This window comes from Apus apus, chromosome 5 (assembly GCF_020740795.1).
Source record: "Apus apus isolate bApuApu2 chromosome 5, bApuApu2.pri.cur, whole genome shotgun sequence".
Taxonomy (NCBI): domain Eukaryota; kingdom Metazoa; phylum Chordata; class Aves; order Apodiformes; family Apodidae; genus Apus; species Apus apus.
This window is the reverse complement of record NC_067286.1, coordinates 3,020,212-3,042,776: the sequence shown is the minus strand read 5'-3', so window position 1 is coordinate 3,042,776 and position 22,565 is coordinate 3,020,212. Positions and strand designations below refer to the sequence as shown.

The 22,565-nt window shown below is 42.9% G+C and overlaps 1 protein-coding gene across 2 annotated transcripts; it reads left to right on the top strand.

Moving 5' to 3' along the window:
• CCND1 (cyclin D1) lies at positions 1-22,508 on the top strand. 2 transcript variants are annotated; one of them, XM_051622589.1, is made up of 5 exons: positions 1-483; positions 2,387-2,602; positions 3,225-3,384; positions 8,984-9,132; positions 22,444-22,508. In XM_051622589.1, the coding sequence occupies exons 1-5, from the start codon at positions 286-288 to the stop codon at positions 22,462-22,464; spliced, it is 744 nt and encodes a 247-aa protein (XP_051478549.1). In that variant the 5' UTR covers positions 1-285; the 3' UTR covers positions 22,465-22,508. The 2 variants fall into 2 exon arrangements, with proteins under 2 accessions (XP_051478549.1, XP_051478548.1); XM_051622588.1 differs by lacking the exon at positions 22,444-22,508 and adding an exon at positions 14,563-16,676.
• The last annotated feature ends 57 nt before the right edge of the window (positions 22,509-22,565 follow it).

The following is a 22,565-nucleotide window of genomic DNA, read 5'->3' as shown; positions in this document are numbered from 1 at the left end:
GAAGCCTATGGGATGGCTTTAGGGCTCTGCCCCTTGCTTTTGGCTCTCTCTCTCTCTCTTTCTCATTCTCTCTCGTGCTTTGATCTCTGCTTAACAACAGTAACGTCACAGGGACTATACAGGAGAGTTTTGTTGGAAGTTAGAAAGTTTTGCAGCCTCCAGAGGGCTGTAGCGGCAGTAGCAGAAGCAGCATCCAAGGGACTCCTGGAAGGGGAAGAGAGAGAGCGAGCGAGCGACTGACTCAGTCCTGCTGCAGAAAACTGACTCGAGACGACGGAGGCAGACATGGAACATCAGCTGCTGTGCTGCGAGGTGGAGACCATTCGACGAGGCTACCTGGATGCCAACCTCCTCAATGACAGGGTGCTGCAGACAATGCTGAAGGCGGAGGAGACCTGCTCGCCCTCCGTCTCCTACTTCAAGTGCGTGCAGAAAGAAATCTTGCCATATATGAGGAAAATAGTTGCCACTTGGATGTTGGAGGTTTGTATCTTTCGGGGGATTTTCTTTGCAAAGCTGCGGCGCCGAAATGAATTAAGCCGGAGAGCTGCTCCCCCATCTCCTCTGCTCCCCCCCCACCCCAACCCCCAACTCCTACACCCCCCCCCCCACCTCCCCACACCGAAATAAGCTCCCCCGGCGCGGAACACGTTGCTCTGGCTTCGGAGACGCCCGCGTGTAACGAGGGGACGCGGCCCCGGGGCTGGCATCGCCGCCGCCGGGCTTCCCCCTCCTTTATCCCCGCTGCAGCAGTCGGGTCCCTCGGCGGAGGGGCGGCGGAGGAACCCCCCCCCACACACCCCTAACACCCCTACACCACCCCCCCCCCTTCGCCACCCCCTCAATTCCCCGCCTCGGGGAGCGGGGGGTACCCCGGCACCTTTTCCGGCCGTCGGGGCAAGGCGGTAGCGGCGGAACGGAGCCCGGCTGCTTGTTCCCCCCCCCGTCCACCTCCTGGTCTGCCGAGCCCTCGGGCTGTAAGTTGCGGGGCCGCCGGCAAACCCTGCCAGTTCCATATATATTTTTTTTTAAATTATTTTTTTAATTATTTTTTTTTTTCCTCTCTGAGGATTTAATTTTAAAATTAATATCCTTGTACACGTATGCAAGTGGCTGCCCGTGCCAGTATTACGCGCCATCTTTGTTCGTTTTATTTGCAAAGAAAGAAAGAAAGAGGGGGGGAAAAAAAAAAAAAAAGTGTTTATTAATCGAGAGAAAAAATTAAGAAAGTCCCGGGGAGCAAGCCAAGGGTGTGTGTTGCGGGGGGGAGCGGGGGGAAGAGGCCCCGGGGAAGAAGGTCGGAGGCCGGGGGACCCCGCTGGGGCTGCGGGCAGGGGGGACCGGCCGGAGGGGCTCCGGCATTTCTTGGGGGAGTTGCAGGGTGAAAGTTTCTTTGTTCAGCGCGAAGAGAGGCTCGAGCTGTGGTCACCCCTCAAAGGCATGCTTGTGCTGCGGCCGCGATCTGCAAGGTCGCCTGGGAAAAGAGAGTTGGAAAAGGCCTCGTCTCCTGGCGGGACACGTCTAGGGGGGCTCCCAGCGGGAACCCCAAGAGCTGGGCTACATTTTCATGCCTTTTCGGAAGCTCTGGGAGCCCGCGATCTATTTTTAATTAATTTTTGAAAGCGCAGCGCCCTGCCTTGCGCTGGGAAATGTCGCGCCCGGCTGTGCTGCAGGGCGAGAGAGGGAGGTGGTGAATTTCACTTCGGGGGGCCTTTCCGGAGCCCCCCAGCAGGACCATCGACCCGGGGCTCGGTAAAGGACCCCCGCCGCTTCATTTTCAACCTTTTTCCAGAGCTCGAATAATTTTTTAAATATTTTTAAATATTTTTTGAAAAGATGACGTCTGGGGAAATGAGGCTGGACGCCACCTTTGTGTCTCGACCAGAGAAGGGAATCGGCAGCAACAAACGGCGAATTAGATGAAAAAATAAAAGCGAAATAAAGAAATCCGTGGGCAAACCCAGCTCTGCACCCCCTTCCCAGACACGGGAGCTTGCATTTTTCTCCGCTTCCATTTTTCTGTTAATTTTAAAAAATTTGTTCTAGGGGCTGGAAAGATGGGGACAGACCTCTTCGATTTTCCTCCCCCCACACACACACAACCCCCCCCCCTCCACTTTTAACCATGAATCGCCTGCGGATTTCTAATGCCACATTTCTCCCCTACTTTGTCACTCGTGACTTTCTCTTTCATTTTCTTTGATTGCTCTGTTTTCCCCTTATTTATCCGTTTCCTTCAGCTGCGTTTCCCCCCCTCGTCTCCTTCAACCTTGCCCTGCAAAGCCTGGGGGTGAGGAAGGGGGGGAGGGAAGACGAGGGCGGCGGGACAAGCCCGTTTTTTGCTTTATATTAAATTATTCGTCAACGATTTCTCTCCTTCTTTCAGGTTTGCGAGGAGCAGAAGTGCGAAGAGGAAGTTTTCCCCTTGGCTATGAATTATTTGGACAGATTTTTGTCGTTTGAACCTCTCAAGAAAAGCCGATTGCAATTGCTGGGAGCTACCTGCATGTTTGTGGCTTCAAAAATGAAGGAAACTATTCCTCTGACCGCAGAAAAACTGTGCATTTATACAGATAACTCCATTAGACCCGACGAATTACTGGTAATTTCACGTTTAATCACCTCAGGAAAAAAATATAATGATAATAAAAACCGAACCAAAACCCAACCCCGCTGATGATCAAACCCTCCGACACCGGGGTAGGCGGGGAGGGGGCTGCCGGCAGCAGGCGGGAGGCTGCAGGAGCTGTAGCCACAACGGCAGCGGAGACCCAGGAGGGGAAAGGAGGGGAGCGGAGCCGTGTCGGTGGGCTCTGTCCGTCTCTCTACCCGTGTCCGTGTCCGTCCCGGGCCGCCCCCCGCTCCCCCTGCCGCGGCCCTCGGGCTGCCCCGGCCGGACCCGCCGGCACCGCGGGGCTGAGCGCGGCGCGGGCTCCCCCTGGCGGCCCCGCGGGGTAGTGCGGAGGGTGCCTGCTTGGGGGGGGGGGGGCGGGGTGCTGCCCGGTGCCCCCCGGTGCCCCCCACTACCTCCCTGGCTCCACCGCCGGAGGAAACACCCTCCCCCGGCGCCCCTTCCCCGCTCGGCTGGGGGCTGGCACGGCCAGCTGCGGATAGTGCTCGTCCGGAGCCGTGTGCGAGCGGAGCTAACCACATTTTCCCTCTTCTCCTTCCTCTTCTCTTCTTCCCCTTTCACCCCCCCCCCCCCCCCCTTCTTGTCTTTGCAGCAAATGGAGCTGCTTCTGGTGAATAAGCTGAAATGGAATCTGGCTGCAATGACCCCCCACGATTTCATTGAACATTTCCTTACTAAAATGCCTCTGGCAGAGGACACCAAGCAGATCATCCGTAAACATGCTCAGACTTTTGTGGCTCTGTGCGCTACAGGTATGAGCCCTGCACGTTAAGCAAAGCGTCTCGCTCCCCTACACGCACCTACCCCCGGCTTGTAAAGCTTCCCATAGCTGTGCTCTAAAGCGACCTCACAGAGCTGTGGGGAGGTAGTTTAAGCCCCGATTATTGCCCCTTGTTGTTTGCAGAAGGTGGATTACTTTGCAGAGGTAAGGCTTTTTTTTTTTTTTTTTTGCCTTTTTTTTTTTCTTCTTCCCCCCCCCGCCAGGGGATATTTTGCTGCTGAGTTGAGTATGTGTTCTTCTCAGGGAGAGGGAGGTACCTCCCTGCTTTGTAGCTTAGCTATGGAGTGGCAGCTCAGCGTGGCAGGATTTCTTCACCTCCATGTGCCAGGTTTTATGTGGGGGCTGCAAAAGGCTCCCAGCCCGGCTGGGGAATCCCTCCCTCCTTCCCTCCCCGTGTGGGTTCATTCTTGAGACCGTTTCTGAAAAGCAGAGGGAGATATCTATCTATCTATTTATTTATTTATTTATTTATTTATTTATTGAGCTTATGAATAGCTCTGCGCGGGGGGTTTTAAAACTTCCCTCTTCAAGTTGCCTCTTTCCCCCCCTTCTCCCTCCCTCCCCTCCTCGGTGGCTGGTGGATTGGAGGAGGGCCACGCGGCGCGGAGGCTTTCCTGGCACAGGACCCAGCCGCTGCCATCTGCACCCTTCGGACCACGTGCTGCTGGGAAGCCATGTGCAGGGCAGCCTCCAGAGAGACTGCTGGCTGGGCCAGGTTTGCAGAGGCCTGATCTTTGGTTTCAAGGGCACCCTGCGTGCGCTGGCTCTTTGAAGTTCCCATGTTTGCGTGTGGACCGTGTGTGTATGCCTTGGTACATGTGCCGGCTTTACCCGCTGAACCCTAGCAAGTGGGAAGGAGAAAAAACTTTAGAAGAGTCTTTCTTCTTCTCCAGATCTCGCTGTTCCCACAGGACAGAGTGGAGGAGCAGGGACAAAAGAAGTTCTAGAGGGAAGATACACTGTCTTAACAAAACGTGCTCGGCACGTTTTCTCTTAGCGTGGCGAGACCAACCCAGGGATGGCAAAAGAATAAGGAAGAAAAAGCAGCCAAAGCAAATGTTCTTTTTGCAGTAGCACGTAAAGAGGAATGCCAGGCACTCATGTTGACACTGATAAAAACTTAGTGTAAAGGAGATACAGTGCGTTAGTAAATGCTAATATCCAGTAGCAGTTGTGCTAAAAAAAAAAGAAAAAAGAGACCAAGCCTGCATTTGGACTCGTGAAGAAGTGTCCACATTTGAAAACCTCGGTGGGATGTGTGTGGTCAGTGGCACAAATTAATGGTGTGTAGTTTATTTTCCAGAGATGGATTTGGTAAAAAGATTGAAGAAAGATTGCAGGCACTCGGAAGAAAAAAATTATGTCACAGAATTGGCCCTGCTGCAAAGGCCTGAAGGTAGAAGGACCGAGCCATAAAAGAGAAATTCATAAACCCTGGCATTGCTCTTCTCCTTGGGCCTAACATCAGCATAAGGGGCAGTTTGTAAATTAAGATTGCCTGGAATGATGCTCAGTGTTCGGAGTGCTCCAACCTTCCAACTGCCTTCAGACTACCTGCAGCAACATTTTGGGAAAATCAGATATAACTCTCCATGCCAGATGCTACCAGATAAGGCTGCTGCGACTCTGAATACATGGTTTGCTAAGTTTGAAGCTTCCTCTGCTGTTGGCTAAAAAGAACAGCTACCCGGCCTCCCCTTTGGATGTGGGGATGTTTAACCTAGGCTGTTGTGTTGGCAATGACAGGGATGAAAACAAGAGTAGTTCAAAGGTTGGAGACTTGCTAAGAGTCCAGTACTTTGATCTACTGTCGGTGTTGTTATGTTTCTTTTAGGAAGCACATCCAGAGCTTTTATTTAACACTGCTACACACCACAGCTGGAGAATGGATCAGAAAATGAGAACCATGTTCTGGGAGTTTTACTTAGCTTTTAAAAAAACAGTACTGAGCTCACCAGAATTGGGGCCCTCTTCAGCTCCCTACTGAAGTTGGGAATATTGCCTGGGGAAAGAGCACTCAGGAAGGCTGCCACTAGGCTCTCTCTTTTTATTGTTATTTTTGGATGTCAGGATTTTCTCTACCTCTTGCTTTCCCCATGACTTCTTTGTTGGCTAGTGAAGATCACATGTGGCTTAAGTAGCATCTGGACTTTGCTTTGCTGTTGCTGGGTTGTGTTGTATTTCCCCTTGCCAAAATGAACCTAGATGGACTGCGAATGCGTTGTGCTGCCTGGATGCTGCGGGGCCCAATCCAAAGTCCACTGGAAACACTGACACCCATTTAAGTGGCCTCAAGGGCAAGTGCAGGATATTCTTTGCTTGGAAGTACAGCCTGTGGCTTCTACTGTAAAAAGAGGGTCTCCTAAGAAGAGGCAGCAAAATAATGCTTGCTTAGAAAATAAAATCTCCGCCAGTTGGCTTAACAAGGTGAAGGCCGTGGAAGTGTTTGTAGATGAGCGTGTGGTGTGTTTGCTCCAGAAAGAGAAGGTTACACTGCAAGGTGAAGCTCAGGGGAATTCCTTCTAAGCTCCCTCTTCAGTTGTCTGGCGAGTAGAAGTGGAGTTGTTTGATTTGGTTTAGTTTTGAAAAATCTATTTTCACCAAAGGATGTCTTTGTGCTGTGGTAGGTTTGGGAGAAAAAAAAAAAAATAAAAAAAAATTACCAGGGGTTGTTTGAAGTTAACACATAATTGAGCTTAATGAATGGGGCTTTGGCATGGCCGAGCAAGGCAGGGAGAGCTCAAAAGGGAGCAGGCCTCTTTTGGCCCAAGTTAAGACCAGTGTTGAGGGAGAACTGCAGCTCTATACACGTGTAACAATGAATAGCAACAAATATTGGAGCTTCAGCATTTCATTGTGTTCCTCTGGTTATCAAAACATACCAGGCCCCTTTTATATTATTACTATTCCTATTATGATTGTTGTCCCTCTCCTCCTCTGGGGTGGAGAAAGAACGATCCCCCTTTGAAACAAGCACGTTACAATTCTCCTATTCTCCGGCCTTTATAAAATCGGGAGTCTCAAGGTATGTGACCAGTTGGAACCTGTTGCATCTTGCAGCAAGTGATTTATGTTCGCAGTTTTGATTTGCCTCAATGAAAAGATTTTCATTCATAGCCCCCAGCTCTCCAGACGGATGGAATTGCTGCTCCATTTAAAAAGGAAAAGGGGTGACTCGCCTTGTTAGGAATTTTTTTTAAAGCGCTGCAGCGCCTATATGCCTGCTTTGTCCTCCCTTCAGGGTGGCTGGCATTCTTCTCTCTCCTCCCCCTCCTCTCTCTCTCTCTCTCTCTCTTTTTAACAACGCTGAAGTTGTTTATTCTTTTTGGATGAAGTCTCAGATAGGCTACTGGGGATGTGTGCTTCAATTGATGGGGCCCCCTACCCCATTGTGGCTGTGTCAGGTCTAATTCATCTCACCGAAGCCCCCTTGTTCCTGAGCGCTCAATAGCGCAAGATGAGGCGATGGAGGCTGACAATGATGCCACACTCTTCACTTGGGGGCATCCAATTACAGGCGAGAGGGGCCCCCTGATTAATATGCTGAAATTAGTGGCCTCTGCCACAAATAATTCCTTGTTGAGTTGCAACAAAAAGGCAGTCCATGCTGCTTGTCTGGAGTGGTTATAGGGACAGACACAAACTGGTCATTTAAACTTCATTATCACTTTTCCACCTTGGAAAGAATGAGGGTGTGACTATGAATTCATGTTCTTGTTTACTGCTTCATTTAAAAGAAGAACGCAAATATGAAAGGCAAACGTGATCCTGTCAGGATGGACTCATGAAACGGACACATTTTGGTCATGTTCTGTTTGGGGAGCTCAGTAAACAGTGGCACAAACGTGTTGCCACCATACCCCTCTGAGCAACCTAATCCTGGTGGAATTCATGCTTGCCTAGCAAAATCCCTCATTTCTGAAGTCTGTGTAGCCATGTTCTAGTTAGGGACTGGCTTTGGAATGTGTGCAGTGTCAGTAATCTGGACTACTTTTGATTTTTGGGAAGGACAGAAGCTTGCTAGAAGGTTGGTGGTGTATTCATACCTACTTGGAAATGGACAGGTTAGGAGAAGGGGATAAACAAAATTTATTTTAAGAATGGTGCCATAAATAAGATGACTTTAGATCAAGCTTGCCTTTTCATTGGCAGTGCATCACAAACATTTGACCACAGCTGATTGTATCAGTTGAATTTTGAAGGTTCATAAAATGCTGGGCAGAATGCCCCTTTGAAGGTGGGTATTGGTCAGGGCTTCAATGGAGTGTCAGAGGTACATGAATAGGTTCAGAGAGAGGAATTTGATGGAGTCCTGAAGGCTTTGGTTTCACTGGTAAAACATTTACACCAAAGTTATTTTATCATCATAAAGGAGAGGCATGATTTAATCCTTAAACTGTTCCACTGAGCCCTCTAAGCTGTCCGTTCCTTTGATTTCATTCAAGGGCTTGACAGATGGTTTGTATTTTTTCAACCCAGAGGAAGTTGTCTTCTGATAAAAGCTGAAGGAATGTATCTCAGGTTCTGGTGTATAATGTGGCATTTCCCTTTCTTCCTCCCAAAATCAGCCGTTTTACTTGTGCCACTTCCTTTGTGCCTGATTCTCCTGCAAGGTGTACACTGCCAGGGATCAAACGCATTCCTGTTCAGCAGAAGGAGTCTCAGCATTAAAATGCGGATTATTCTTATGAAGAAAACCCGAACAACAACAAACAAAACAACAAACCAAACCAAAACCCAAACCAAACCCAGGCTAAATGGCAGAGATAGCCCCTTAAGGAATCAAGGGAGTGGCTTTGTGGAGAGACCTACAGCAATGCATTCTGGAAGGGGGCCCAGCCTCTTGTCAGCATGGTGTCACATCAGAATGTAACTGATTGTCCGCCAATTCTTGGGACCCCCGTCACTTAGTTATGCCACATTTACATTAAATCCCTGTTGCCAGGATGGATGGCAGCCACTGACAAGAGACTAGGTTGAGACAAAGCATTTTGAAGATGAAACCTTAATTTAAATATGGATTATCTGCCTCCTGACAGGGTTAAGCAGTCTTTTGCTTGCTTTTTTTTGTTGATGTTTTTCATGAAAGCGATATTCCTTGGAATGTCAGTGCAAAGGTTTGTGCTTTCAAGGGCCCGAGGACTCCTTCCTAGAGTGCACCTAAGGATCTGATCATGTGAAACACTTCAGAATGCCAGCAGGTTTTCTCAGATGTATACTGCTGTTGACCTCAGTGGTGTTATTCAAGTAAGCAAAGTATCTTTGGGTTTGAAGGATGGGGGCCCTGCTTATGATAAAAATACCTGGAGGTGATGAATGGCCTCCCAGGCGTAGTGCTAGGAAGGGCTACTCACTGAAGTTCAGTTGCTCGTGTGGATAAGTGTTCACAGGTTTGGACCTGTAACAGTTTAGAGCAGGAGGCACCTTTCTGCTCACAAATTTTCCCTGCCTTTTCGGATGCAACAGTTGGCAGCTGAAGCCATGCTGGTAGAAGAGTGTATGTGTATGGGCAGGCTTCTAAAGCAATCATTTCAGTCTTCTTTTTTTTTTTTTCTTCTTTCTTCATACAGATATTAAATTTATTTCAAACCCACCTTCCATGATTGCAGCTGGCAGTGTGGTAGCAGCTGTGCAAGGCCTGCATCTGGGGAACACTAACACTTTCCTCTCCTATCAATGCCTCACACATTTCCTATCACAAGTTATCAAATGTGATCCGGTAAGTGACTCTTTTGGTTGATCTCCTGCCTTAGAGTTTAAGAATGAACGCCTGCTCGCTGCAGAGGGGCTAATCTGACAGTGAATCTTGACAAAAGTCAAACCTCAGAGTGCGGTTTTTGAACGTGTTCTCTTGTGTCCATCCTAGTTACTCAGCTGTGTTATATCCACGAATAATGAATGGGTGGCTACTCCTCTGCTGTAGTTCCCTGATAGGAACGCCCCATCCAGCTCTAATGTTTGTCAGAGGCACATCTGACAGAGCAAAGGAAACCCTGCATGTGTCAGAGGCTGTGTTTGGTTGTAGGTCATTAAACCAGGAGCCTGTGTAAAACAAAACTTTGAAAATAAGATGAGGAAATAGCTACTGAGACCTCGTGGTATCTCTGACCTTATCTTTGACCATTCTTGAGGCCTTTTATTGTGCCAAGTGGTGTGAAAAAGGCCTTCTTAAAAGAGTTCTAATGATCTAATTTGGTTTATTACGTGCTAGACCTGCACAGTAGCTGGTATTGAATTCCTTTTTGGAACAAATGCTTGTCCCACAACTTTCTGACAAGGTAGATGGTCCTCACAGGACTCTCATTTTGCCCTGCAGCTTCCAGGAGATGCACATCAGTAACTAGTGAGCAATAAACCTTTCATGAGTGAATGGGCCAGGAAGGGAGCCTACAAGGAAGACCTAAAGTCAATGATCCATGTCATAATGGTGTGTGAAGTTGGGACAGAGTTGAGCTTTGTTTTGTAACAATGTGGAAGACCAATAAATAGATGCTTTAAAAAGGTTCTTGTGAGGTCTCCAAGCGCTGGACAATGAGTCAAATAAAGACAACTCTGTGGATAGGGGCAGAATCTTTGAGATGCCATTAAATTATTTTACATGTTAATCATAAAAACACGTTGAGAACTGTACCAGTCCAGACACTGCAAAACTAGGTTTGCAGAATTGGACTTTGTTGACAGGATTGAGTGATTTCTGGAAAGATGAATGCATTGTCATAATTCACAAAAGAGTATTTTACTTTTGATAGACTCTGTGAAACAACTGCTGACAAGTACTTCAGCTTATTATTTTGCTCACCTTACCAATACCTCAGTTTTGAGCACATTATCTTTGCCATGTATATTACTGCAGCTAAAGTAATATGGATCCAGTGCTGAAATCTTAAATACTGTAAGAACTTCAAATGCTGAAATAAAATGCTGCTCAGTTTGGTATGTACATGTAATGCTTTTAGTCAGTTTGTGAACAATGCAGATATTTCATTGTATGGTTGGCCACCATCCAGTGTGAGATATTTGAAGCAGGTACTGAGGAAAAGTACTAGGCTTGCTATCTGTTCTGGCAGTGTCTGATTCAAACAAAAACGTGATTTAATCATTCCTGATACAAAGCTCTGAAGTTGATTCACATCTTGGATAACAGCAGTATGTGAGTTGACTTAGTTGACGCCAGAGCTCTTTTAAAAGAATAGAAAGTAGCAAGAAGGAGGATCCTTGCTTATTTTGTTTTTATTGTCCAGAGTCATTGCAAGTCCACAATCTGTATGACCTGAACTTAAGAGCTTTAAAAGGAGTAACTCCCCTCCTGCTTTCATTGCTAAACATATTCACGTGTTAGAACAGCAGGAGTTAGAAGTAAGGTTTTTGTAGAGGTTGCTACAGAAAATAAGAATCATACAATGATACCCATGTATGTGTATACTCTTGTGTTTGTAATGGAATGATAGGATGAGGGAACAGCATTTTTCACTGCCGTTGCTTTGAGTAGAGAGAAGTGCTTGGTTTCATACATAGCAGGATCCCCCTGCATGGAGAATTTCCCGTAAGACCTGCCTGTGTAATCCAGGGTATCAGATGCTATTCCTGTTATCTTATTTCACTAGCATGTAGATGAAGCTTGTTAATCCCCAGTGATGGTTCCCCCTGTTAGGTGGAACAAATGAATATGCTTTATATGGGATTGTCTTGAAATATTACGAGTACTCATTATAACATGGCTAACCTTCTCCCTGATTATCTATTAGCTAGAGCAGCTGGACTGTTGGATTTCAGGTTATATCATTATACTTTTTTACCTTTAGTCTCAAAGAAAGCTGAATCTAAAGTAAAATGAATATCACCTGATTGGAATTCCTCTATGGTTCATGTTTACGTTGGTTGGTAGGAGTCCAATTTCCCATTTTGCCTTTGATCAGGGGTAATTAGAAGTCAGATAATCATAATTAGAAGTCTTGGGCTGTCTTCCATCATTCTATTCTTGACCCCATCATCCAAACGGATTGAATTTTACCTGACATTCATTTCCAGGCCAGAAATTTGCTAAACTAGATTAGATTGGGTTTCCATGCTGTCTGTTAGTACACTGGAATTTGTCTCCCACCTGCCCCTACTCAGAGGCACCTTCAAACATGTGCTTGTTACCCAGAACGGGTCAGGCAGTAACAAAGGATTTCCAAGCAGTTTCTTTTTTGTTGTTGTTTGTTTCCTTTAGTATCTGACCCTGAAGTCTGATCATGTCTACTGTGTGTGTTAAAGGTATTTGACCACATCAGTTAAGCTAGCAAGTCTTTTTTTTTTTTTTTTTTTTTTTTCCACTGAGGAGCTTAATTAATCCAGGAAGGGTTTATGACCTTGAACAAACTGTGGGCATTGAAAATTTGGGTAGTGAAGCAGAAAAGTTGTTGGGAGAAGTTATCAGAGTAATGCACAAGTTTTGTATTTGCTTTTCAGTGTTGAGAAGTACTGAAAATGCAACAAGCTTTGTTGAGGTTGTTCACAGTGAATGTTACATTTTTGCAGTCACTTTTGCTAGCTCTAGTACTCTCCTGCAGACAAACTCTTCTAGCAGTCATCTGAATAAGAGGTGATTTGAACATTAAAAACATAAAAAAAAATTATTCATTCCACCATAGCTTAAGACATAAGTCTGTTCATAATCAATTATAAAGATTATGTTTTTAAAAAATACAGTGTGCTGTACTCTGAGAATCTCATGGGGAAAAAAATTTCTGTGGTCAAAAATTACCTTTAAATTACATAGTCCTATGTAATTATTCATGACTGGACTCCAGAGGGAGAAGAATAGGTATTTATAGAAATTCTTTTGAATGGTTTTAGTTTTCAGTGCTCAAACATGCTTTATGCAAATGACAGGATTAAAAAAAAACAACCACCACAAAAACCCCACCAAACAATCCTTCCCCACCCCCAAAAAAGAAAGCAAAAAGGGTTCGTTTTGCTGTGAAAATGAACTGGCTTTCAGTTTGGAACACTGAACATGCTACCTTGTTAAAAGGGAATTATCCTCCAGAGTGCCTGGACCAAAAATACCTACAGCTGTATTCATGTACTGCTCTTTGATACACCTCATTCCAAGTGGGACTGAGGTACATGGTTCAGGACATGCAAGCAGGAGCCTTCCAGTCAGGATTGATCCGTCCTATCTTGGGAAGAGTTGAAAGGACTTCATAGAGATCTTATTGTGAAGGCCAGAGGTATGTAGGAGCCAAAGGCATGATGACTTTAGGATATGAGGCGTTTCTTTTTGTCATTTAAAACGCTGTGTGTCTCTGTCAAGAGGAAATATTACACTAGGGTTTAAACCAGAAAAGGTCATAGGTTATGTGTTTTCAGTGAGCTGTAACTGATGGTCTGATCTGCTTAGAGGTAGGATTAACCTCCCTCTCTCTCAGAAAGGACTTGCAGAGAATTGTTTGCTTGGGTTTCTAATCTTATTTTACCCCAAATGCCATGTGCCCTTATTGGTGGCAGAGGAGATTCTTGTGGTAGTGGAATCACTGAAAAGCTGGTAGATCACACAAGAAGCCTCTGAATGAAGGCAGAATTGAAACTGGGAAATAAAGAAAACAGCAGGCAGGTCACCCTCTCAGGAAAACAACATTCATTCTCAGTCATGCACATCCTAACACTTTTGACGGCAATTTATCATGGAAGACTGGGTTCACCGCAAGGGCTAACACATGTCATAGGTTAAATCAGAAAAGGCAATGCTGAAAGGAGACTTCAAAGTCCTTAATGCACAGAGTTAAATATGCTGGGGAAAAGCTTAGGATGTTTGTTATAAAGATATCAGTAAACAGCATGCTGGAGGAATTTTGGCAGAACGCAGCGTGGTTGTTCTGTCCGTGTAAGGCACCGGTTGTGTCGCTGCGGTGGCTCAAGAGCACAGCTGGAACTTGCAGGAAGTTGAACAGGTTGAGCTAATGGGCCTTCTCCAACTTTTAACTGCTGTGGATTGCTAAGTAGAATGGGATATATCTACTCATGGTATAGTTTAATGCCTGAGGGAAGCTACCTTTCCCCACAGGAGACATGATTGATCCTGCCTGATGCTTTAAATTCACACCAAAGTCTGTGCCAGCGGCGAGACCCTCCCCACCCTCCTGAACACTCATCTGTGAACACTGTGTATTCAGCTCTGAGGAAATGCTTTTGAAGCAAGGGAAAGAGATCTCACCCTGACTGAGGTTTCAGGGTGAATGTGGTAGCAGACTGAAAGCTTGATTACAAAGATGCTTAGTGGTGCTTCTGAAAGATCTCTCCATTTTGGGGTCATACAGTCTGGTACATTTTGATGTTCAGATGCTTTCTGAGTTAGAAATCAGTCAGCTAACTTGACCTGCCCACTGCTGGATGTAGCAGCAGTTGGCAGGCAACTTTGGGCATGTATATCTAAATATATACGTGGTACTTTTACCTAAGAACTTTGTATTACTGGAACTCAGCCTAGGAAGATCACTGCTTATGACCATCACTTCTACTGGACTATTGCTGAAGTGTTTCTGTGGTAAAAGCAGAAACCATTACAGCATCAGCAATCCTTGGACCAACTCTGACTCCAGCCCAGTTTCATGTCTTTGGAACACATTGAATTTTGATTGATTTACTTTGCTGTCCAGTCAGACTGTTCTGTTTTTCAAAAGGTATAGAAAGGACAGCAGTGAGGTAAAAGATGGTAGGAATGGACTTTTACAGAACTGCTGAAGTGCAGAAAATAGTACAAGCTGCAACATCTCTGCTGCGTCCAGGTCCTGCCGGGTTAGTTACTACATGTGTCAACTGTAGTGGAGTGTCCACCACATTCAGCTGTAGACCTGTGGGCTGAGACTAACAATAAGACCTCGGTCATGGTTTGTCCAGAGGACCATGGATGGAGATGCTAAATAGCAGATGGTGAGAGCCAAAGTCTGGATCCAGGCTAGCATCCTGCAGAAAATGAGGTAGCTCATCCAATCCATTCACTGTCCAGGGATTCTCTTGCTCTTCCCACACTCCTTTCAATCTGCTGCCCTCTCAGATAACTTGATTACATATTTCTCTTGCTTTTTCAAGACATTGTATTTGCTCTGTGATCTTCCTGTTTTTCTAAAGGACCCTGGGTCTTTTTCTCCTTCCGTTTAATCTCTAGGATTGTTTACGAGCCTGCCAAGAACAGATTGAATCCCTCCTTGAATCCAGTCTACGCCAGGCACAGCAGCACAACGTATCTTCAGAAACAAAGACTGTAGAGGATGAAGCAGACCTTTCCTGCACACCTACTGATGTGCGAGATGTGAACATTTAAGAGGACTTCTTCTAATGGGTTTGCTTGGCGAGAAAAGCAAAGAAAGGGCATCTGAGAAGGAATCAGCATCAGGATCTTCCCCCCAGAAACCCTTTTCTCCAGGACATTTTTATACCAGAAGGGAAAACCAGTCTTGCTATATTTTTTCTTGCTCTGTCTCCCTTCCATCTGTGACTTCAAACAAACAAATAAACAACAACAAAAAAAAACACACCCCAAAAACTGTCTTAAAAAAAGAAAAAAATAGTATTTGCATTACCCCCAGGGGTTTGTGCTACAAAAATAGAGGATTTTATACAATAATAATCAACTAGTTTTTATATTAAAGTGTTCTTGTCTGTATGTTGTAAAAATAGGCATTAACACACAAAATGTCTCCAGGGGAGGTATTAGATTTGATTTCTTACATATAAAACCAACCAACCATTTTTAAAGTAGAAGAGGGTTTTTTTTTTTTTAGATAGTAAATGAAATATTCTTTTGGTTTTTGTTTTTCCTTTAAAAAGCATAGCTTTAATGCAGTTCTAGGCTTTTCTGTATCTTGCTTGCTTGTGCATTTAGTCACTTTATAATTCATCTGTAAATGTTTATTTTATTTCCTTAGTTGGTTTTTTTTTTTATCCTCTTCACCTTATAAATGGTTAACGTAACCCGTAAGTTAGTGTATGTTAGTATGCAGCATTATTATATGTTAACCTTTTTTTTTTTTTTTTTGTGCCTGTGGATTGCCTGTGCATAAGGCATTTGTAGGGATCCAGCTTAGCATTGTTGGGAAAGGCCAATGTACTACTCATACGATACTCTATTATAAAGAGAAACTGCAATAGTGACATAATATATTCTATTTTTGTAATCTTCATATTTTTGTAGTTACCTGTGTAAAATGCTGGTCTGACCCCACAGATACACAGCCTAATTATGGTCAGGTTCAATCCACAGTTTTAGTCTTTTGTTTGTTTGTAATATTCTAAAACCATTCCATTCAAAGCACTTTCAGTCCATTAGATATAGGAAATACATTCTTTTATTGTGTGGGAATTTATTTTGGTTTTTTTTTTTTTTGTTTCGTTTTGTTTTTTAATGGAATGGTTTGGAAATATATAAGTGCTTGTTGGCAAACTTGGAATTGCAAAGCAAGTGCATTTAACTATGGTGTTAGAGGAGAGGTGATTTTTTTTTTGTTTCTTTCCGAAGGTTGCGTTCCAGTGAGAGAAATTGCATCCACAAATTGCCAGGATATCTGCCTATCCTTTTCTATAGAAAAGTTGAAGTTTAGAAATCCTTTGGTGCCAACTCATCTTTATAAAATTAGGGGGCCTTAAAGGTTCACATGATAGGACACGTAGTTTTTAAGGATTGTCGCTAGATGTTTTACAGCTGAAGGTTTTTAAACACTAAAATATATAATTTATAGTTAAGGCTAAAAAGAATATTTATTGCAGAGGATGTTCGTAAGGCCAGTATGATTTGTAAAAATAATGCAATCGCCCCTTCTTTTTTGAAAAAAATGATCTTTCTACCCTTGATGTTGCAGTTTTAACACAGCTTACTGATGAAAAAAAGACACTCTTCAAAGAACAAACCCAAAAACAAAGCAGTTTGTTTGGCCCCTTCCTGTACATTTCTCAAAAAGCAGGCTGACCATGAGAACGCCATAGTTAAGAAGATAAGAAAATTGGAGTACTTGAAAGAAGTTCTTATTCCAGTATATGCCCCATTTTTCTTTATTTAGCTACCAATAGAAAATTTGCACATCTTGGCTATGTATCTTTTTTATTATTATTATTTTAGAAAGTAGCTGAAGGGACGTGGACATAGCTGTTGAAGTTGATGCTCGAGGAGAATGTGATGGTGAAACGTATGTGAGAAAACTGCCGCTGAGGTGTTGATTGTAAAAAAAACAACCCAACAACAAACAAACACAAAACAGCAAAAAAAAAAAAAGAGAAAAAAACAACCCAACAACAAAAAAAAAAAACGAAAAAAAAACAGTTAAAATATAAAAAAAAAAAAAAAAGAAAAAGAAAAAAGGAGTGGATGCTCCATTTTTATTGAGCTGCTATGGATAAATTCCCAGCATGGTTTGAAAAAGAAAAAAAAATTAACATTGCTTTTCTGTATCTTTGTCATTGTGTTTTGCTGCTATTTTGTGGATCAGTTTTGTTTTTTTTTTTTGGTTTGTTTCTTTTTTTTTTTTTGTTATACAATGTCATATACTGCCATGTTATAGGTTTTAATTTTCTCATAGAAAATTATATTATTGACATCATTTTTTTTTTTTGTTGGTAGATTCTTTTTTTTTGATGTGATTTTTACTTCATGTGATTACTGCTCTATTCCAAAAAAAAAAAAAAAAAAAAAGAGAAAAAAAAAAAGAAGAAGAAAAAAAAAAAAAGGTTCCTGTTTCACAATACCTCATACTTCAGTTACCCTTGTCTAGACCAGGTGTTGATGTTTGTACACAGTGCCTCATAGTTCTACTGCAAACAGAAATGCATCGAACGTTGCTCTGAATGGGTCTCGCGATTCGCAACTAGGTTGCATTAATTTAAAACCAGCAGACATTTCAGAAGATCAAGTCATGTCCATTTTTATTTTATTTTTTTTTTTTTTGGTTTTGTTTGTTGTCGTCGTTCCGCATTTTATAAAGCTGGATTCTTTGTCTGATCTGGGGTTTATTATCATAGTAGTTTTAAGCTGTGTTATTAGCCACACTTGATATATGAAAGGTGCATTATAATATAACTCTTGTGTGCCACCTGATGTGGTTTCCCATCAGTTGGGACACATCATTTGGTATGATAGGTTATCTTCTGGAACTCTAAGTATTTTGTGTGTTTAATCTGTTATGATATACTAGGGATTTTTTTGTTTGTTTGTTTTGTTTTTATTTTGTTTTTTTTTTTTTTAATTATAGCATAATGCTAATTTAAGAAGCCTGTAAATCTCATAAATAAGCCAGCTAACAGAGTTGTATGCTGAAGAATAATCTAGCTGTTGCCTGTATGCTGCTAAACCAAAACAGAATTAGAACTCATTTTGAGGCAAATGCAGTTAAGATCCTACATAGTGCATATAAATGAAGCATTGCAATGCTACTAGCAGTCGCAGGACCCAGGAGGACTGGATACATTCTGTCCAAATTTCAGGAACATTTCTTACTGCTTACCTCATAAAACACTTCTGTTCGTGGCATCTCTGTGTCTCTGAACCAAACATGATTATTGAGTTAGTGCTTGTTGGTTATATTATGTGTTACACTGAGTGGCAGTGTGTACTGCAAATTTCTTTTAAAATATTGTATGTACTAAAAGGCCAAATCCAGATTAAGTGGGTTCATGTGCCAACAGAGATGCTTTATTTGTCACATTATTATAACAATCTGTAGTAAGCAAGCAATTCAGATTTGTACATTTTTATATTGTACTTATTGGCATCACTGGTCTGAAATGCACATTTTCACCAACAGACCTGTAACAGACAAGTTTCCAGCAAAAAAAAACAAACAACCTAAAGTCTAGAAATAAAATTGGTAAAACCCAGTGTCTGCCTGTTGTTGTCTTTATTAAAACAAATACTTATTTCTTTTACTGCCTTCGTGCATGCTGAATGGTAGTAGTGACCTGATGCCATGAGGAAACCACATGCCATTTTCTGGTTTTGACTCTCCATGCTTCAGTAGCTGCAATGCTGAAAACCTTGTGTTGTTATTTTGGGAAACTGTAGGTGTTTTTTGGGCATGAGTAGGTGACTGCCTGTCACAGCAATGTGTCTTTTTTTAAAAAAAAAAACAAACAAGCAAAATAGGTTTTTTGCTGAAGGCTTTCTTTTAAACATCGAAGGTAATGACTCAGTGAAACACCATTTGGTGGTTCTTTTCAATAAAAGGGAAAATAAAGCAGGTGTTGGATGGTACAGGATGCTTGTTTGTATTTATTTATCAAAGGTTTTGTGTCTTTGAATACCTTTACAGCAGATAGGGCTTTTTGAAAGCAGTAAGGTTAACCTGACTTCCTTCTCCTGACACACAGCTTTTGCATCTCACTGTTGTATTGCTAGGATAATGAGGAGTAAACCAGAAAAATGTAAAAGCCCACCAAAAAGATGTAAAAAACCCGGACCTAGAAGGACAGAAATTGTATATGGTTCTAAAGGGAGAAAAAAATTACAACCCATGTCCCAGTTCACATTCCAAAATATCTGAAAATTGGGGATAGAGATGATAAATTACTACAAAAGCTGAACGTGGCAGAAACAGCTTATTCTTAGTGGAGAATGGTCAAGCTTCTAACCTATGTATTTGACTATTTACCCTGTGAAAATATTTCTGACTCAAAACAAATCCTTCTATGTAAAACATCAAGTGCTTGTCTCTCCTGTCACAAATCAGAAGTCTAGTATTTGCCTGCTCAGTTTCTCCTTGACTAAAATTCACATTACGACTGATTCTCTGCAGTAAGTACAGCAAAGGAAATGAAAAATGAAACTCCAAGTTAACACCCAACGTGCTAATTACTGTCTAGTGCAAGGTTTGTCTTAGTGCAGCTACCAATAGATGGGAAACCTGCATCACAAGAATTCCAGTCAAGCTTGTCAAGTTTCCCAGTCATGTCAGACAGAAACCTGACCCACGTGGCTTACTGTAAAATCAGAGATCAGGTAGGAAAGTAACACCAGCATAGTGTGATCTGTCATTTTTTCCATTCAAAATGGAGAGCTCCTCAATATGGTCAAGTTACACTGGTGCAGGCCAGTACAGCAGTTAAAGACCTAAACTTGAGGCACAGTGACTTTAAATACCCATCCAGCCAAAGCATCCATTTGACTCAGGCAAAAAAGACTTAATTTTTTTTTTCTTGACACAGATCTTCTACCAGTTTTCTGCAAAATTTCAGCATATTTTAAAGAATGCTTTTCCATCACTGCTGACTAACCCTTCAGATTCTATATGTTTGAAAGTGGAGTGAACATCTACTTAAGAAATCTTGATTTGGGACAAAAACCTTTTTGCTGATAGAAAAACGATTCAGTGAGAAATCTAAACCTGCATTTTGTTGAACATGTTAAGTGTGTTTTGCCTTCCCTATCTGTTTTATAAACTCTATTAAACTGACTGAAGCATTCAGTGACTTAAGTAGGTTTAAACACACACAGTCAGCTCTGTTATTTACATTTTCCTTCTCTCAAACATCATCTCTAAACGCAGACTACTCAATTTGAATGTTGGGTGAACTATGCCAGTATTACTCACATTGCAAAGGGCAGAAAGACAAGAATGTAGCAAGAAAAACAATTTACTATAGGCTGCAAAAAATATGCATGTTCAGCTAGGCTATGCTGTAGCTTAGTAAAGGGAAAAATACTGTATTTTCTTACATCAGACTGAGATGTGTACACAGCAAAACCTCCAGAAGACCTCCACAAAACCTTCTCAACTCCACTGCTGAATTCAGGCTGATTGACAGGCTTGGACCTTTTATGAACACTTAAATTCATATACTCTTTATTAAAAGATAAACGAGATCTGTTAAATGTAAAAGCACTTACATTCAAGTGTGTCTGGTATTTTAAGTGATAGAGAACTCCAGAAGACAGAGGAGAAAGTAAAGCTTGGAGCTATTATTTCAAGGAGTCATAGGAATGACCCAGGTGTGTGGGCTAGATACTCTGATAAAGATTCCTGGCAACATCACTGAAAAGCTCCAATGGGACATAGGCAGTAAAGCTATAAATGATGGCATTTTAATGAATTCCTGCCAGCATCATTTTAGGGGAAATGTATCTCTTCAGACAAACACCATATTTTTATGATCCCACAAATATAATTGATAATAGTAATTGCATTGGCATGGCAAACATAGATTCCCATCTGGCTTTTAACTGAGTTCCACACAATATTACAATCAAATTAATGAGAAAGGGATTGCAAGTGAGTCAACAGGATTGCACTGATCACATGAGACTTGCCAGACTTCTGATCCTGTTCTTTAGGGTCCAGGAGTACAAACTCAGGAGCAAGGCAGAAGTTACCCTTCTGTTTCTTGAACGTGATAGACATTAAGGAAGGAAACCAGAAGCAGTTTCTTTGTGATCTCATTAGCATCTGCAGAGCCCCACTTAGATCTGTCCTACTTTTTGCCCATGTGAAGACTATGTATTAAGAAGTATTATACTTCAGGGAAGTCACTAAAGTATTTGCAGCCACTATTTTCCTGAGGGCTCTGACCTGAAGAGGGAACTACTGGCAGAAAGCCTGTGAGCACGTGGCACATGGGGAATCAGGCACACAGGCAGCATCTTCACCCCACATGGGCCCTGTGCTTCTTTTTTTATAGTTTATTTCAGATGTAAAAAATCCACGTAGTGATGCATCCTAAAAACAGAGTATCAGCCTGTTCACTCACTTGAAAATTGCATTAGAAAATTATATTCCCATCATATTCAATATACATGCTAATGGACAGCTGCAGTACAATCTTTCCTGCTGACGTCAGGGGGTGACCCTGTCAAGGGGTGAAGCCTACCTGAAAGCCAAAGACTGCCCGGTCAAATGAGACTTTGACTACATCTGCTCAGCTCTGACTAATCTGGCATGAACTGGAAAACAAAGAAGCAACAGAAGAACTTCATTAGGCAACTGTTGCTAAATTCACACCTAGTAACACATTCCGGGTGGGTGACCAGAGAGGGTGACAGCGACCTCTTCCCCATCAGTAACTGGTCTTAGATCAGGAAAAAGTCAGAGAGAGTGGCCCAGGGCTGCTTGCGCTGAGAAATACATAGAGCAGTAATTGGTTAAGAGGGCAACCCCTCAGGGTTGCAGGGAGCTTCTGGTACAGCTAATACCATCAAGAAAGCTGAACCAAAGGAGGAATCACTACATGCACAGGCCAAGCTCCAGGCCAGGACCTAACATGTCGACTGGTTGCAGCAAAAGCCCTCTTCTCCTGGGTCTACGTGGTGAAGATCTAGGGCTTTGATTTGTGTGTGCACCCCAGAATGGAAACTCCTACCCACTCACCATTCCCAACCTGCTCAGTAAATCAATTTTAGATGCCATGTTGCTGACTGGTGGGGTTTGTTATTCCATCCACTTGCCTGGCTGCCCCGTGACACTTGCATTCAACCCACCTGCAAGCTACACCCCGTTAAATGCTTGGTCTCCTACACCAGCCAACACATCACCCACCACAAGGATCTTCTTTGTAACATTAGCACCAGTCTTCAAGGAGCTGGGCTGAGATGGGCAAATCATTTAACAGAGACCACTCAACCACCACCAGAGCATTACGACAACTCGCTGAGCCAGCAGCCAACGAGTGACCCAGTGTCCCAAGTCACTACTCTGATGGCAAACTGTCTGAAACGGACAATTGAGCTTTTTGATGTTTTATTTCTCCTTTTATTAGATTTTATCACCAGAGACTGTTTGAATACAGGGTATTCTTTCTGAACAGCTTTTTTGCTCCTTGAACACCCGCAGGCCACAGTTCTTCACATTTAATGTTACGTTAAACATGAAGTCCAGACCTTCAGCAAATGCACACTGTTAAATATAGATCTGTTCTTTTTTTATGCATGGTTTATATATCCCAAGATTTCCAGAAGGCATTAACAATTATTTACTCAAAAGGAAGCATTATTGCTTACAATATATTTCAGTACTTTACTCAGTATTTCTTTAGCTGTTCCAGCCATTCACTATGACCATTTTGTTTCTTTCAGACAAAACAGCCAAGTATGTAACTCAGGTTTCTCTTCTCATGGAGACCCTTGGACTGCAAAGAGTAAGTTAAGGTTCCTCCTTTATGACCACTATCTTTCCAATACAAATGAAAGAGTTCACC

Bases quoted from the DNA above. Each gene is read 5' to 3' on its own strand.
- CCND1 (XM_051622588.1), top strand. From the start codon at position 286: ATGGAACATCAGCTGCTGTGCTGCGAGGTGGAGACCATTCGACGAGGC. The intron at 2,603-3,224 runs GTAATTTCACGT...TTGTCTTTGCAG, and splicing joins TTAGACCCGACGAATTACTG to CAAATGGAGCTGCTTCTGGT. The intron at 9,133-14,562 runs GTAAGTGACTCT...TTTAATCTCTAG, and splicing joins AAGTTATCAAATGTGATCCG to GATTGTTTACGAGCCTGCCA.